The 15,821-nt window shown below is 40.6% G+C and overlaps 1 protein-coding gene across 6 annotated transcripts in view; it reads right to left on the reverse strand.

Annotated features, from left to right (window-relative positions):
• MARCHF8 (membrane associated ring-CH-type finger 8) overlaps nt 1-15,821 on the reverse strand; it is an 86,195-nt gene that overhangs the window by 54,406 nt on the left and 15,968 nt on the right. For 4 of the 6 annotated variants that reach the window (XM_014875308.2, XM_088169060.1, XM_088169062.1 and 1 more), the window contains exon 2: nt 9,702-9,880. In XM_014875308.2, the coding sequence (XP_014730794.1) occupies nt 9,702-9,797 (96 nt within the window). In that variant the 5' untranslated portion in view covers nt 9,798-9,880. Of the gene's footprint in view, nt 1-9,701; nt 9,881-12,390; nt 12,512-15,821 lie in introns of those variants that run through there. The other 2 variants (XM_014875311.2, XM_014875307.2) reach the window with 2 other exon arrangements.

The raw sequence follows: 15,821 nt of genomic DNA on the forward strand, positions 1-15,821 counted from the left end.
TTAAAAACATACAAAACAGGTGTTTTTTAAAAAACTTTAATCTGTACTCCAACATGCCTGTTCCTCTTCTGCATGAACCTTGTCATTGTATAGTGACACAGATTTTTTTTGCTTGCTGATTTGGAGCAATTGTAAGCCAAATAGTCAAGTTTTTTGTATTAATCACAGAAGAGAACCAGCTCAGTCCTATTCCCAGCTGTAAAAGAGAAGGTATCTTTTCTTAGATTAAACACAAATGATCAGTAACAGTATCTAATGGTCCTAATTTGCTAGTGTTCCCATGAAGTATCCTAGTGCTTCCCTTGTCACTACTTAATTTAAAATAGCTTTGGTTTAACATTTAGAGGTATGTGGTAGCTCTGCTTCACTTCTCCCAAATATCCCAACCGTGGAGCATGAAGACAGAAATTCCTCTTCTTAGGAGTCACTACCACAAATCTGCCTGTGGCTGTTTCAGTAACTCCAGTATCTCTGGAGTACCTGAAGCTTGTTAGCAGCCAAAGAGGACATCACATTCCAGTATTTCATGCAGAACGAAGTTGCTTAACTGTCGATAAGTTAACCAGCTCAGAGAAATTAAGATGCAAAAACGAGCAAATGTTTCAGTTCATTGCATACACGGCTGTCTTGCAATCTTTACTCAAATAATGTGCTTTCAGCCATCTGAGTAACAGTAAACATACCTAAGAATACTGGAGGGAAACCAAGCCCAAACAGCTCTTTTGCATTCTCTGGGATCAATGAAAAGTTTTCACTGTTACTATGCATAAAAACTGAAGCAAGGAAGTATCACACAAGCCACTGACTGAGGTAAACACACGTTGTTTCATCCTGAACAACCCATTAATCACCTCCTCTTGCATCTACTGCTTGGGAATATTACTAGAAATAGGTAGGCAGATGATTGCCAGTAGAAACTTTACAACTGACACGGAGTTTGTGCATCACAGGTGGCTAAAACACTTCCGATTTTGCAATTTTCCATTCAGCAAAAGCTGTCAATGTGTTACGAGGCTGCTCCTTCACCACTTCCAGGAAAAATAAGTCTATTGATCAGGTGATATTCAAAAACACCAAGATCAGCCTCTTTAAAACTTTTAAAATATCTTTTTTAGGCTCCTCTCTCTAAATTCTAGGAAAAGGATAATCTCATACTTCATTTAAGAATTTGATTCCAATCCATAATTTTCACATGAGATGTTACGTACAATACACAACTACACACTAGAGAGTGAATTTGACTTGAGAGTTAGAAAAAATAAAGGAGTGACTTTTTAGATAAGAACAGTCATAAATAGTTCTATGTCTGTGAGACCTACAGCAGTGATTTTCCAAGATGTAAGTACCAAATTGTAGGAAATAGAATTATCCTTCAAGGAAGTGAGGCACACTGGAAGTCTGTGACTCCAAACCCAGCTTTGATAGAGACCGCAGTAGGTTACAAGAAAAATTTACATGTACATCCCATTTCATTACTTTAAGATATCTGAAAAACCTAAGCATAAAATTCAAGCTTGTTACTAAAAATGTTCTAATGTTAAAAATACACCAAAAATTGCTTCCACACTCACAGAATCTGAGTACATAAGTATCTGTGCTAAACAGACCCATTTCCAGTTACCCTGACAGATGCACGTGTGTGCAAAGCAGTTGGTGACACAGCCCCAGATTCCTGCCTGCAGGAACACCAGAAATGCTGCACCCTTAAAGAACACGGTGGAAACAGGCAGAGCTCACTTAGCACAGGGGTGAAGTCCAGTGCTGCAGACTCAAGGACAGCCCTCTCCCTGACACTAATAGCTACCTGTAGTTCAGGTGCACAAGTAATCAGATGTGGTCTACATTCAAGCAAATGTAAAAATTATAAACAGGCCACCTTTACTCATTTTCATCAACATCAAAGTAGTGCTTATTTACAGGAAGAGAGAACTGGCTTGTAAATAAACTTAAACCTTGACAAACAGGTGATTATACTCCTTCCTTTGTTTCTGAAATTCAATTATTGACTGCTAAAAAATGAAATTCTGAATTTCAACCACTGACCTCACAGAATACACAGATAGGCTTGCTCAGTAATAAAAGTATGCTTTGACTTGTGGCTGTCATGCAAAAATCTCCAGAAGAAATTTCCTATAACAGGAGCTATATGTCTTCTGCCAGAGAGAAACATGTTTAGTAGCAGGTGAGAGACCATCACTTCTGGGACCAAGAGAAGCTAAATAAACCCCAAAGGTGGATTTTGTTTCTAGGTGTGAAGACTACTGACTCTGAAGGCTGTACTCCTAAGAGTTTAGATTCAGCAAAGCAGGGAGGAGCAATTTCTGAAGAATTTCCCCTGTCAAGAATTCTTCATAGATGGCATGCAGGCCAAGTAGAATTAGCTAAGTTCAACGTGCAAATCTAAGCCTGTATATAATTTTGCTAAAGTTTTCACTGTAAACCACTGGGGTGCAGGGTTTAAGGGGAATCAGCAGTTTAAAATTAGACAGAGTTCTAAAAATCCCTGAGGTTCAAGTACATTAAGGGTACTACACCAAGCCTCCCTTGCAGAGTTGTTAGTCTTTGTTCTTCTCCCAAAACAACCCAAAACATACCACCCTAAAAAACAACCCAAAATCCAACCTACTTTATTTCACCAGGCAAAGAAACACATCTGTGTGAAGGATCAAATCAACAAAGTCATGCATTATGTATCAATGCATGAGGCAAAACATCTTACAGGAGGAAAAACATCCATACTTCTGGGGTGTCACATTTACAGAAATTACATTTAATAAACAGTGAACTTTAAAAATCAATTTGCAGCAATCTGACAGCCTCACTTGAAAGAAACAGTATAGCCAATGGATGATGAAAATCACTGCACATTACAATCAAGTCTTGACTAATGTCTTTGTGGAGCTGTGATGATTTTAACAACACAGGTATTTATATGCACATATACATCACCGTGGGATCGTGACTGACACACATCTCATTAGAAGGCAAACAAACAAGCATGCTTCTGCTAGGCAAGGAAAAAATATAAACTCATGTAAACTCCAAAGTCACGCGCTCACATCCAGGACCCCCTTTATGGAAAGTTGTTGCACATTAACATACACCAGAAACATTAACAGACCTGCAAAACACCACCAAAGCATACATGACTATCATGTAATTAAACAGCATCAGCACTTCTTTTAGAATACAGTATTTTTTGTAGAATGACTCAGCTTATTTAAGTAAATGGCTAATAAAAGCCAGAGATTTTGTTAATATCGGAAAGGTGGTTTAAAAATCAGGTTAATGCAACAGCTAGAGATTGTAATCATTAACTCTATGTTTCTGGTCCTGAAACATCAAAATAAGGAGTTCACATGCAATAAGCAAAGTCAAAACATAGACTATAAACAAATGAGTGATTGTAAGCAAACTGCAAAATCTGAAACTGCTCAAACTTCTCTGAAGAATCACTACCTAAAACTCTGCTGCTATATCAACTGCTGTTAGTTTTCATAACGTTTACTGAATTTTTAAAAGAAAGAGTTTTCTCCTCTTTTCCCTCAAAACCCTTTCAGAAACCACTTCCCACACTTTGCCTTTTGTAATTCATCCCCACTCAGCAGCCATCTGCTCCTTTCCTCACACACACATGCTGTACACACTCCAAAACAAACACAATGCAGACTCAAACAGCGTGATCTGACTTTTTTGTTAGGACTGCTCAGGCAGGGGCAGCTCCCTCCCATTCCATCCCCTCCCCTCTTCCTCCTTCATTGGGGTTTGCTGGGAAGTAGCATGTGGTAGCTTCCAAGAGTAGGGCTCGAGAGGACCAGCTTCTCATCCTGCACTCAAGCACGGTAAGAGCAGAAGAAATTCAGCAAAGTCACAACACTTTGCACATTCATCATGACTGAGATCGAGCAATGCTCACCTTCAGGAGGAAGACCTCTCAGCTCTCCACATAGCCCATGCCCACCATGTCCTGCAGCAGAGCTTTGGGCCATCAGCACAAGTGTCTGCAGATTAGGACTCTGGCAAAGCTGACATCTCAAAGGACCTAATGACAATGGCTTCCAGATGCTCAGCTTTTATCCATACACTTGAAATCCTTTACAAGGCTAGTCAGTAGTGCCAGCCCTCTTTCACAGAAGGGAGTCAGGATAGCACAAGAACCCAAAGGATTTGCCCAATACCATCTAGCAGGGTAGCAAGACAAAAAAAACAAATCCCAAATTACAGACCTGGTCAGTCCTGGCTGCACTGAATTTAGTGCTTCTTGTTTTCCAGGTACTACACCAAAGGCAAGGCAAGTCAAGTCATGCTCTTGCCGGGAATATGTGGGACAGCAGAAGAAAGCCCTTAAGCTGGCAAGGGGCAGGAGGATTGGAAAGTGTAACTTTTTCTGAGAAATGCTTTATGATCCATTGAAAAAACACACCAAGTAAAAGCCAAGATCTGAATTGTCAGGAAAGGTCTTCACAATTCCCACACACACTATGCCTACAAGAACTACTGCAGGAGAAGTACATTCTACTTCTCACAGAAGAGATAAAGAATATTCAGACAAAAATCTTTCCACAGTTAGCCAGTTTCTCTACAAAGCAAACTTCAAAAAGGAAAAATGCCAGGCCCCGTGTTAATATATGACAAAACTACACAAACACACAAATTGCAGTACAAAAAAATAAGGGGTAAAATTCTCAAAGGATTTAGAGCCTGGTTGCTTAATGAATGATTTAGTTAAATGGGCAAGCAAACCCAAAAACACACACAGAGCCTTACCCAGCCTGAGTATTTGGACCAAATTCAGCCGCTCAGAGACCTCACTTACAGCTCAAAGTCCAAAAAGTGAATGGAAAAGTCACAGAGTGCTTCTGTACCTTAAAAACAGCTCTCAAAGTGTCACTCTAGATTCAACAACATAAAGCACACACCTTTACCTTGAGAATATTGATCCACGACTACAAACTCTTGCAAATGCATCAATTGCTTTTTTCCTGCTTTTCCAGTAAGATGTGACTTCTTTGAATCAATAGGCCATAGAGCCTTTCCTGTTACAGGATGCAGGAGATCATAACAAAGGCAAATACCTTTATGAAGATACATCACAATGTGCTTCTCTCACCATAATTTCATCCAGACAAATTAGGCACTCAGTATCTTCCAGATGACAGCTTTGAGAAGTACCTGGAGATGTCAGGCACAATCACAGCATCTCTGCTGAGCACATAGCAGCCAGTAACACTACACAACACTTAGAAAACAAGAGAGGTGAGCAGAAGGGAGTTTCAGCTCAACTCAGATCAACTGGAATCAGCAAGTTTAAGTCTGACTAGAAGATTGATCTGCATCTGTGATAAATGCTGTGTGATCTTTGATGACAACTCAGTATTGATTACCAGGCTGAAGCTATTGAGAAGAAACAGTACTGTGCCCAAAAATGACTTGCACCAACATCTCGATCTTTCATTCAGTCACTGATCCCACCCATCCCTGATCTGCTTATGAGATCTGCAGAGATCACAGCCCAGGAGGCCACGGTTAGTGCACATTTTTAGAAGAGCAGTGAAAAGCTATTGCCGAGGGAGCTTCACTCACTGCAGAAACACTAACAACTAGTAGTAGACATCAGTCTGCTTCAGTGAGGAAGACAGAAAGCCCTCAAAAAGACAATGCTGTAACATAAAAAACCCAGAACACCACCTCAATCACATGCCAGCATAGTTTCCTTGTTCCCCATCACATCCTGAAAGCTGTTTGTTTTTGTGTGCATTAGGAAACACTGCTGCCAACATACTGACCACTAAACAGGGGAAGGGAGGTTGTGGCTTCTCACACACAATAGAGTGACTCTCCCTTAAATCAGGTAAGCATGAAGCTATTCCTAGTGAAGGGTAAGTAAGAAGCTAATGATGGTTATTAATAGCTCTTAAAGCTATCAGTTCATCTGAGTTAAATGCAAGAGTATTAATCCCTTTATGACCTTCCTTTAGTTTTACTGGGGAAATGGACAAAGTTTCATTAAATACTGCTGCTAACCTCAGATTTCAACTACTTTAAACGCTGAAATTACACTAACCTGAATCTACCAGGCTCTGTTATGTATACATATCACTGAGGACACAGACCAGAAATGGTAGGCAAAAGCCTTTCCTCTTAATGCTTTTTGAAATTCAATAGGATTTTTGCCACAGTCTTCCACAGGTATTGAGTCTACAATTTAATCTGCCACAAAGCATGCCTAGGTATTATACATCACTCAATATGAGAAACTGAACTGTAATGATAAAGGTGATAAGGATTTCTTCCTGTTCTTCACTTAGTCACAAATCAGTAGTCCAGAAAACTTCCTCATGTAGCAAGAAAAACTAGAATAAAACCAAGCCTTAACCTGAAATACAAGAGCTACATCTTGACCAGAAGCATAGAAGAGAAGAAATAGTAAGAGATCTGTACTGTTCAGATTGAGAAGTCTTCCTCTGCAGCTCTACTACACATGTGGATAACTAAGCACGTCCATAATATAAAGATAACAAAATGTAACAAAAGATAACAGAATACAAAGCAAGTATTGGGGAACAGGAAAAACACTGATTTTTCAGAGACTGGTAGAAGTTCTAGACACCTTGGTCCTTCATTTTCTGCTGCTGTGCTTCTTGAGCCTTTCCTCGAAAGGACAATGCAGAACGTAGGTACCAACAAGCCAAAGGTCTGGTTTGAAATAGCAAAAAGGAAAGTAAGACAAAATTTCATGTGCTAGATGACACTCTACCTTTACTCACCTTGGCTTTAGCAACAGCTTGCTAATAAACAGGGGAGATATGTACATGAGTCTGCTCAATCTATAAAGTGCACACCTGGAAATGCACTTGGTCTAAGAAGCTTGGTACTACAAAGCAAACCTATGTACTTATCTGTGAAATAGTACTATTGGTTTTAATTGTGGTTTGTGGTTTGATTTTGTTCAGATTGTCAAGAGGCTTTGTACAACTCAAAATATTTTAAGACCACAGTGTACATTTGTTCGAGTTGCTTACTGTTCCTGCACAGAAAAAGTAAGAATTTACTATTCTTATTACATGATAAAGGTAAGGTAAGAAAACCATGGTATTTGAATCAATCTGTGAAATGTTGCATGTTTTCCTCAAAAACTATTTTATGTTTTTGCAGACATAAGAACTGTGTCTAGGCCAACCACAACAAAAAGAGATAACTGTGACCTATGTTGTCTAATGGGAACTTATGCAACTGAAATATGAAAGTATTGAAGTTACACTGACTTTGTACTGAAACACCTTCTTTCTCAGCTTTACCTAGTATCAATCTCTTGTACAGTAGATATTACCTAGGGCACAACAACTACCCCTGCAACTGCTCAGCAGATTTGTCCAACATAGGATCATGTTCATCTGCACTGCTGCTCTTTATCTTGGAGTTGCTATCTCAACAGAAAAACAGACATTTTGAAACGAAAATCTGATTAAAAATATGACAAGGATAATCTAGAAATTTTTTTCTCTTGCATCCCACCTCTCCTCTACTATATTCTTTAAATATGAGCAAAACTCAGTCATGCCCAGCAGGTCTTGACTGCATCCGAGAGTGAACAGGGACTCTGACTAAAAAGCATCCTTGAACATCCTAACTGATGCAATATGAAAATTCAACTGGATTGGTCCAAGTCAGTACATTAACAACTTGACTGCCCTCCAGCTCATTGTAAGATCCAGCATTAAAGGTAAACACCAGAAGCAGGAGCAAGGCAAGGGAGCATAAGAGCCAGGCTCATGTGCACAGGAGCAGCCACAGTGTCAGTACAGCTGACAGCTCACCCAGAGCTCCAGCTGCTCCAGTTGTAGTTTTGGCAGAATGCAGGACACCTGAGGATGACTGAATACACTGATGGAGACAGGAAGGACAAGACTTGGGAAACACGAACTGTTTCCAAGTTAACCTAATCTATTGCTTGCACGGTCCCACTTCCTCTTCAATACTGCATGTATTTAAACAAGGATTATGTTCTGCTTTTAATGCCCTAAGGCTTGAAAATATAACAGCAAGGGGAACAGTAATAAATATTTCAACTAATTATCATGAAGGAAACGCAGGGCATATTTGTTAACACTGAATTCACTGTGCTGGAAATGAAAAACGTGTTTAGGAGAGTTGGGACTCCCACTTCTGGGCCCACTGCATGGCTGGAGGCACAAGTTGTTCTGATCTGCCTCCTAATCTCCACCATCCCAGAGCAGGGTAGTAAATTCACAGCACTGCCCTGCATTTGACAAAGGAGCTGTTTCACTCTCAGCACATACAGTTACTATATGGGAGAACGCCAAAGGGAGGAAACAGCAGAGCCCTCTAACCTAGTGAGCTGTCCAGACAGCAACTGTATGTGACAGGTGGGAAGTGACAGATCCCAGCAGACTCTTGAGACAAGGTGCTTTATGGATTTAGAGCATCTCCTCTGTGATAGTAAATTCTTGCCCAGTCCTGGAAACCGAAGACAGCAGTGTGCCAGCCTACTTAATTACAGGTTTAAGAATCTGAAGGGCTAGAATCTATTTTAAGGTGTTACTAAGGAAAAGACTCAAAAAACCCAGTATTAGGACAGTTTATTTCTCCTGGTGACTTTGATAGGTGGAATCTGGACAGCTGTCAGGCGAGATGGGTAGTCAGGACAAATTATCCCAACACATCAGAAACGACTTTTTTACCCTACTCAAAGTTAGTGTTGGTGAACCCCTTTCTGTAACATGACAGTGCCTTTCTAGTCCCTTATACATAAGCTACACCCCATCTGTTATCAAAATCACTCTAGGTCTCCTCAGAGTTAACCACTGCTGAGCAGTGCACAAAGCAAGCCCTGCAGTTGTACCACAATGTGAATGTTCTCCTGGCGTCATTTCACGTTAAAGCTAAAAAACCACAAAGAGGTTTCTGTGGAACTGACAGACAATATATGATCACTGCAATACAGTGTACACTAAAGCATGATGCACATTAAGGTTTCTGGGCTGGATCAGACACAGCCCAGATAAATAAGGTTGACATGTGAAGACTAGACACAGTCTAGTATTCTTCACATGCTATTACAAACTGTTAAGTAGTGTATTGAATGGATTTTACTGGACTTATAATCTGTAGATACTACAGATATTTTTGCATTGCACCACAGCAAGACCTCAGATTGATTCCATCATACACATGCTCCCAAATTAAGAATACAAATCATATTCCATAAAACAGTACAGTGTGTATACATATGGGTGTATACAGCCTTCCTTGTGATATTCTGCTCACTTTGAAACACAACTACAACATGCTACCAAGAACAAAGGAAAAGAGGATGCATGGCTATATAGGGGTTCACATTTCATATAATTTTTCTTTAAACACACCTGTAACAGCTTCTACAAAAATGCTGTTAGAGCCATCATGTAAATCCCTATATCTGCCTTGAATTTTTATGCAAAATAAATGGCTGTAGCTTGCATTTTGCAGAATTTACTTAACAATCTCTAGAATTTTGTATCCAGCTGCTTTAAAATAGCAAACACAAGAATAAGAAGATAATTTGGTAGCATTCGTCCTCATTAAAAGCAGCAGAAATGCAAGGAGTTGGATCTCTGGAACAGAACCAGGTCTGATTTGGTAACCCCTATCATTTTATACTTCCATAACTTTCTGTGAAAATCAAGCATATCTGACAGTACCTGTTCCTCTTTTTCTTTGGTCTTGCTCCTGGAGACTCTGGAAGAGGTAACATCCTGAGCTGGAATGACAGAGATTTGATGCAGTGGCATGTTCATCACACCGCCTTGTTTGGTCCTATCATTTACAGGAAGGAGGCTTGAACGCAGTGCTCATTCCGTGCCATTGTAAGGCCTTGCAACTAGAAAATAAAAATATTAGATGATGTTAAAGTAGCTTGAAATGCAGTAATTTCTAAACCAAAGCTATGTTATCCACTGGACCAAGACATATGTCTAATTTTCTCTGTATTTTGGTGCACTTGCTGGGTGAGAAGAGACACAGAAATTCTGAAGAATTTTAACTAGACAGGTCAGAGCACAATTAACACGAAATGAACAAATAAATTCTCAACCAGTTCTGAAAGCATTCTGAGAGCAGAGCTAGAGGGCAGGGATCATGCTTGAGTTTGCTTGGACAGGGAGAAGGAGAAAAGTAGCTTTCCAAGTAGAGCATGCTACCTGGAGGTGCAGAGAACAAAGCTCATACAGGTAAGTTTCCTAAACTGCCAACCCCCCCAAATTGCCTCAGGAGTCATCCTAAAACAAAGTGAATGCTGTAGCTTTGCTAAAAACAGACAATAGCCCTCATTTGTCAATTTGGCTCTTGTCATTCATATAAACCTGTACCACTGTCAGTTGAAAGATGTATCACATGAGTTGTTCCTTTCCTAAGACTATTAGAGATTAATATAATCAAAATCCCTCACTAGGGATTGTGAATTCACTGGATGGACTAAACACACTTTATCCTTCTCTTACTCATGTAACAGGGAAGTATTACACATAGGAAAGATAGTGATAGACATAAATTAGCCAAAATTGGCAATGCTAATCTGAACGGCAGGCATAATTAACCATATATTTTATTAGATTAGTGAAGTTACATTAAATAAACAGCTTTTTGAAACACGTAATATCATGGAGTGTTTATCTGGAATGTAACTTGCCACAAATGAGACACAATCAATTGTGTTTAAAGAACAGATTAGAAGGGAATTAACACAGCAGGGACTATGTTAAACAGGACAACTGAATGATGCACTGTTCTTCTGTTTCCATAACATACCAATTTTTTGTTTGGGTGGTTTTGAATCTGAAAAAGTCAAAACCAGAGACTAGATAAATGTCCTACGTATTATGTTGCTTAATTTGGAAGCATAGCTTAACACTTAGTGCATACCCTTAACTTAGCTGCACGCACTTTTTATTTAATATTTAATTGGAAGTTTTGAAGATAGAACCAGACCATTCAGCATCTTTTGTGGAATCAAAAATCTAAAAAGCTTGGCCTATTTCCACTAGACTCCACAGGCATGCTGCAGTTGTGTAAAATGGAAACAGGATCAACTATTTTGACAGGTTTTGACTAAACAATAGGGGAAAAAAATTAAGTTTCAAGTCACTTTATATAGAGAATGACAGTTCACTATCCTCTTTTCTCTGAGAGGGAAAGAATTATCAAAGGTCATAGAGCAAATTGTGAACAAAACAAAAAATGCATACAAATGCAACCAAGCAATGCTGCATCCCAATCACACACTCCCTGTGCTGCGTGATGCTGCCTGCCTGCTCGAGCACTCAGCCAAGTTCAAGAGCTTTACTGACACGTGGGCAGGATTTGTATTACTCCCACAGAGGCCAGGACACAGCACCATACAGCACGTACCAGAGCTTTAAAGGCAACGCCTCCAGAACTTTGTGGCAGCACTTACTTTAGAAGTAAAATGTATCAGTATGCATAAACTAGCAACAAGGATACTTCCTTACTGGAGGACAAATGGAAACATAAGCTTTACCAGCATTATTGAATCCCAGTATAAAGAGAAAACACAGAACCTCCTCAGATCCTCCCCACACCTGCTTAGTTACATCCTCTAAAAGAGCCAAACCAGAGGGAATATAAACAAACACGGGCTGAGATGAGATTATCAAACCACAATCAACAAGGCAGGAAGGGAAGGTATTTTCCCAAGAAAACACAGAGAAAGGAAATCCAGAGAACATTAAGCTTCAATGAAAATATGCCAGGTTTTATGTTCTGTGCTATTGCCAGTGATAACAGAACAAAAGGGAAGGAGTTCTGCTCTGTGTCCCCCCCTCAAAAAGGGTTCTGGGTTTGCAGGCAAGGACACGTTATGACTATAAAGAGAACAGGAAAATTATTGGAAAACACAGTTAACCCTCTCTGATGACGGCAAACAAGTCAAACCAGTTTTTTTGCAGGTACTTCAAGGACAGCATGTGTTAGAATTCTTTGAAAGAGCTCAAACAGCAGATATAATCCAACTGCATATTCAAAGGTGATGCGAAACAGCCCTCCTCTAGTAAAGAAGTCTGGCAGACTCTCTAATAAAGCCTGCCTTTGTTCAAGGGTAGCTCACAGAAAGCTGTAAACTAAACCCAGATGCCACCCTGTCACATCCCCAATCTGCTGGGTCCCTAATAACGCACACAGCTCAAATTCTGTCTGTATCAACCTAAAGCACTTTAACTCCAGAGTGCTAATTAAAGGACAAAGTTACGTGAATGAACAGACCATCTGCAGTACTGAGTACAAACAGACAAGGATGCCAGAGAAGCAATGCCACTCAAATTGAGTTATGACAAGTTCCACAGGACATTTCACAGCTAAATTAATTCCACATCCTACCTGATTCAAAGGTGAGGAGTTGGGCACCTGCAAATTTGGATCCAAACTTGAGGCACATCAAACCGGGGGCCTGCCAAAAAGGAAGAAATGCTAATGCAAGGAGATTGCTCCTAGATAGTCCCTTCTCTTCAGGATTCCAGTTAGATGTTTAGGCCACACCTCACAAAAAATGAGAATTCCTCATTTCTACAGAATCTCCACCCAACAGCAGAGTACACTTGCCCAGGAGGAGGCAGGTAAGGGCTCAGCTTCCTCCTTCACTGTGCTTTATTTGGTTCATAACTTCCTGCAAAGCTGGCTGGGGCACATAGGAATGCCAAGACAGAAGACAGCTTGAAGCTCAGTTGCTACTCTTAGGAACCAGTGTGGCTATAGATAAAAGATGGACTCCAGCCACACTGCCATTGCAGAGAGCCTTCAGAAACAAAGGCCATTTCAAAAGACAAAGGAGGTCAAAATCCTGGCTGCAGAGCCCCCAGATGATCTTAGCTCAGTGAAGCTAAGATTTCAGCCACTCAGATAGTCCAGTTTTGCTATCTGCAGGACAAGCAAAACAATAACAAAAAATGCCTGCAGACACCTGGAACCACACCACCTGGGTCCTCATTACATTGCTGGAACCACAAAGCTGCAGCAAAATCAGTCAGATTCAGAGAAAACAGGACAGAGTCTCTCAAGGTAGTTGAGAAGTATAAAAGGAAGGAAGAGCATGCACATGACTTGGGCCTGGTGTCTGGGGCATTCCCCTGAATAGTACATCTGACAGAAGCAGAAAATTAGGTTCTTCTGGGTTATCAGCATGAAGTACTTGGTTTTAAGGAAACCTTCCAGTCTGACCATCCACATGACTCTCTGCCAGTCACATCCAACACCAGACACTTTCACTGCTGGGACCAAAGCCCCTCCAAAGCAGGTGACTCCTGTGAGCCCACGAGACCCCTGCCTGATTCCCTGCACACCCCACTCACACAGTCAGACCAGATTTCCTCAATAGCTTGACCCCAGCTTTCCCACGGAAGCATCTCAGATGTCTTGTTCCACAAAATCATTTATTCACAGAGCAGTAGCACAGAAACAGCCTGAAATAGTGCTTCTACCCCCAAAGGAGCCCTGGACTTTTAGCCCATCACAGTCTACCTGCATAAAAATCTCACTCTTCCTCCCAAGTCCCCTGCTCCTGCTGTGTCTCCCAGTGTCCATTCACCTACCTCACTGGCACCACTCATCTTCATGTCCTTGGTTATCCAAGAGGCTGGCAATCCATGGCCTCTTGTCTCAGGCTCCCACCCAGAGCTCAATCTGCATCTTGCAAACTGAACTACCTGCACCAGATGTATCCCTCAACAATCAGAAGGGACAACAGCAACAACAGGAAACCTCAGTGTAACAGGAGTAGATGGAAACCACTTGAATTCCCACTTTAATCGTCCACTCTGTCAAGATTTCAGTTTCCCAAGTGACAGCAAGAACATGAGATGAACCAAATGATCTGTAACTTGCTGGATTGTTAGAGTGTCAAGTGCCATTGGAAGAACATAGACGGAAGTCCTCCCTCACCTGCCACCTACTGCAGCCCTCTGCCCATTACATGTTCCAAAATAAAGGCTAAACTATTCTCTGCCAAAGATTCACAACTGGAATGGGGCAAGTAAGCACAAATCATGACTTCCTGTCTGTGGTTTAGTACCTACTATAGTAACAAACATGCTATCTGAACAGCTGGGATTCTACTAGGTCATTTCTATCAGGTCATTTATACTTCAGAAACTGCACCATATTCCCTTGCTATACCAGGTATGCCGGAAAACATCAACAGACGCTCTGGAGTTGCAGTGGCACTGGCTGCAGATGTACACAGGCCTTACCAAAAGAAATGCATCCTGAGGATGCTTGTAGGTGTGTACAAATGCTTTGTATTAGTCAGAAGGTGAAAAACTACAGCAGTCAAATAGGTCAGTTGCTTTCCTGCTTAAAGTACAATAAGTATTCTGGATTGAAAAAATATGTCTTTATATGCATGAAAGATATGCCCTCGAACCTGCGGGAGAAGGAAGATGACAGTCACTAACAGAAAGGAATTGGAGAGAATTTCACTGGTGAATTGTTCTGGTCTGCCCCAAGGTTTCTTACCCTTCTCTTCAACCGCCCTCGTCCCCAGCAGTGATGGTGAGCAGCAACACCTACGTCAGTGCTCTGAATCTGTTGCAGGGTGGATGGGTTAAAAATAAAGCACCAGATCACTGATGTCCACATAATGCAGACACTGAAGTACCATCCACTGTGACAATCCTGCCAGATTAATCTGTAGACTACAGAGCACGTTCCAGATGCAGGCTGAAAATTCTGCTCTAAGACTTTGTGGATTGCTGCCATGCAATCTGGTCTTCTGAAACTTCCCCTCTACGCAGCAGAAAACCTGACCAACCCAAAATGGAATGGAAACTCCCTGAAGAAATTTGACTGCTGCTAGATGGTGTAACATCTTTATCAGCTGGATTACTTTCTCATAATAAGGCTTGAAATAATCTATTAATGCAGATTCGGAATCTGTTTTTCTGCTGGAGGTCTTGATATGAAATCTCAAAGCTCCATTTAAAAACTTCTTTGGTTTTGTGTTTTTGTCATTGTTCCAAAGGTAACAGGAGTCCTCATCCAATGACTTTAGCAAATTCCTGTGTGCATCTTAACTTTTCCTAGCTACTTGGACATTTCACATGGATATAGCTTATGCCTACTTTCTGTACACCACATTTTCCATATTTGCAAGTATTCCCAATCCTATCAGCTTGTGTTGGCTCCAGTTTGCAGCTTTTATTTATTTCATTTTGAGCTTGTTCAGACTCTTCCCCTACTAATGTATCTTACGTAATCCTCTTCTAGAGATGACAGATGTGCATTTTCAAAAAGAGGATCCTGCATCTGCGTTTCATTTTAGTTTACTGTAGCTTAATCAGTACTTTGTTAACAGCATTATTTAAGAGATGTTATCAAGCCTCATGCACTTCACACGCATTTGTTAACTTGACAAACAAATCTAATCAAGAGAGCTTAAGGGAGAGGAACTAACACTTCCTTTCCTGCACTACCTTTCACATTTCACTACTAATGTTGTACTAACCCTGAAAAGAACCCTTGTATTCAGACCAGGCAGATATAATTCTGGATTATTGCTATTTACAGCTCTGAGTCTGCCTATACATCTTGCACCGTTTACTAGCTTAGCTGTAACTTCTCCCTTTATTATCTCAGTTCCTCCTTTCCTCCACCTGCTAATGTCCCAAAACTAATTAGCTTCAAGACTTGAAGTTCGAATATATTTTTAAATCATGTTACTGAGTAGCTAAAATCAAAAGAAAGGCTTAGAAAGGGGACAAGAGATTCTTCTGCAAGTTCCCCATCTTCCCTTTGAAAGCTTCTCAACATACAGGAAT

The sequence above is a fragment of the Sturnus vulgaris genome, chromosome 8 (genome assembly GCF_052056855.1).
Source record: "Sturnus vulgaris isolate bStuVul1 chromosome 8, bStuVul1.hap1, whole genome shotgun sequence".
Taxonomy (NCBI): Eukaryota; Metazoa; Chordata; class Aves; order Passeriformes; family Sturnidae; genus Sturnus; species Sturnus vulgaris.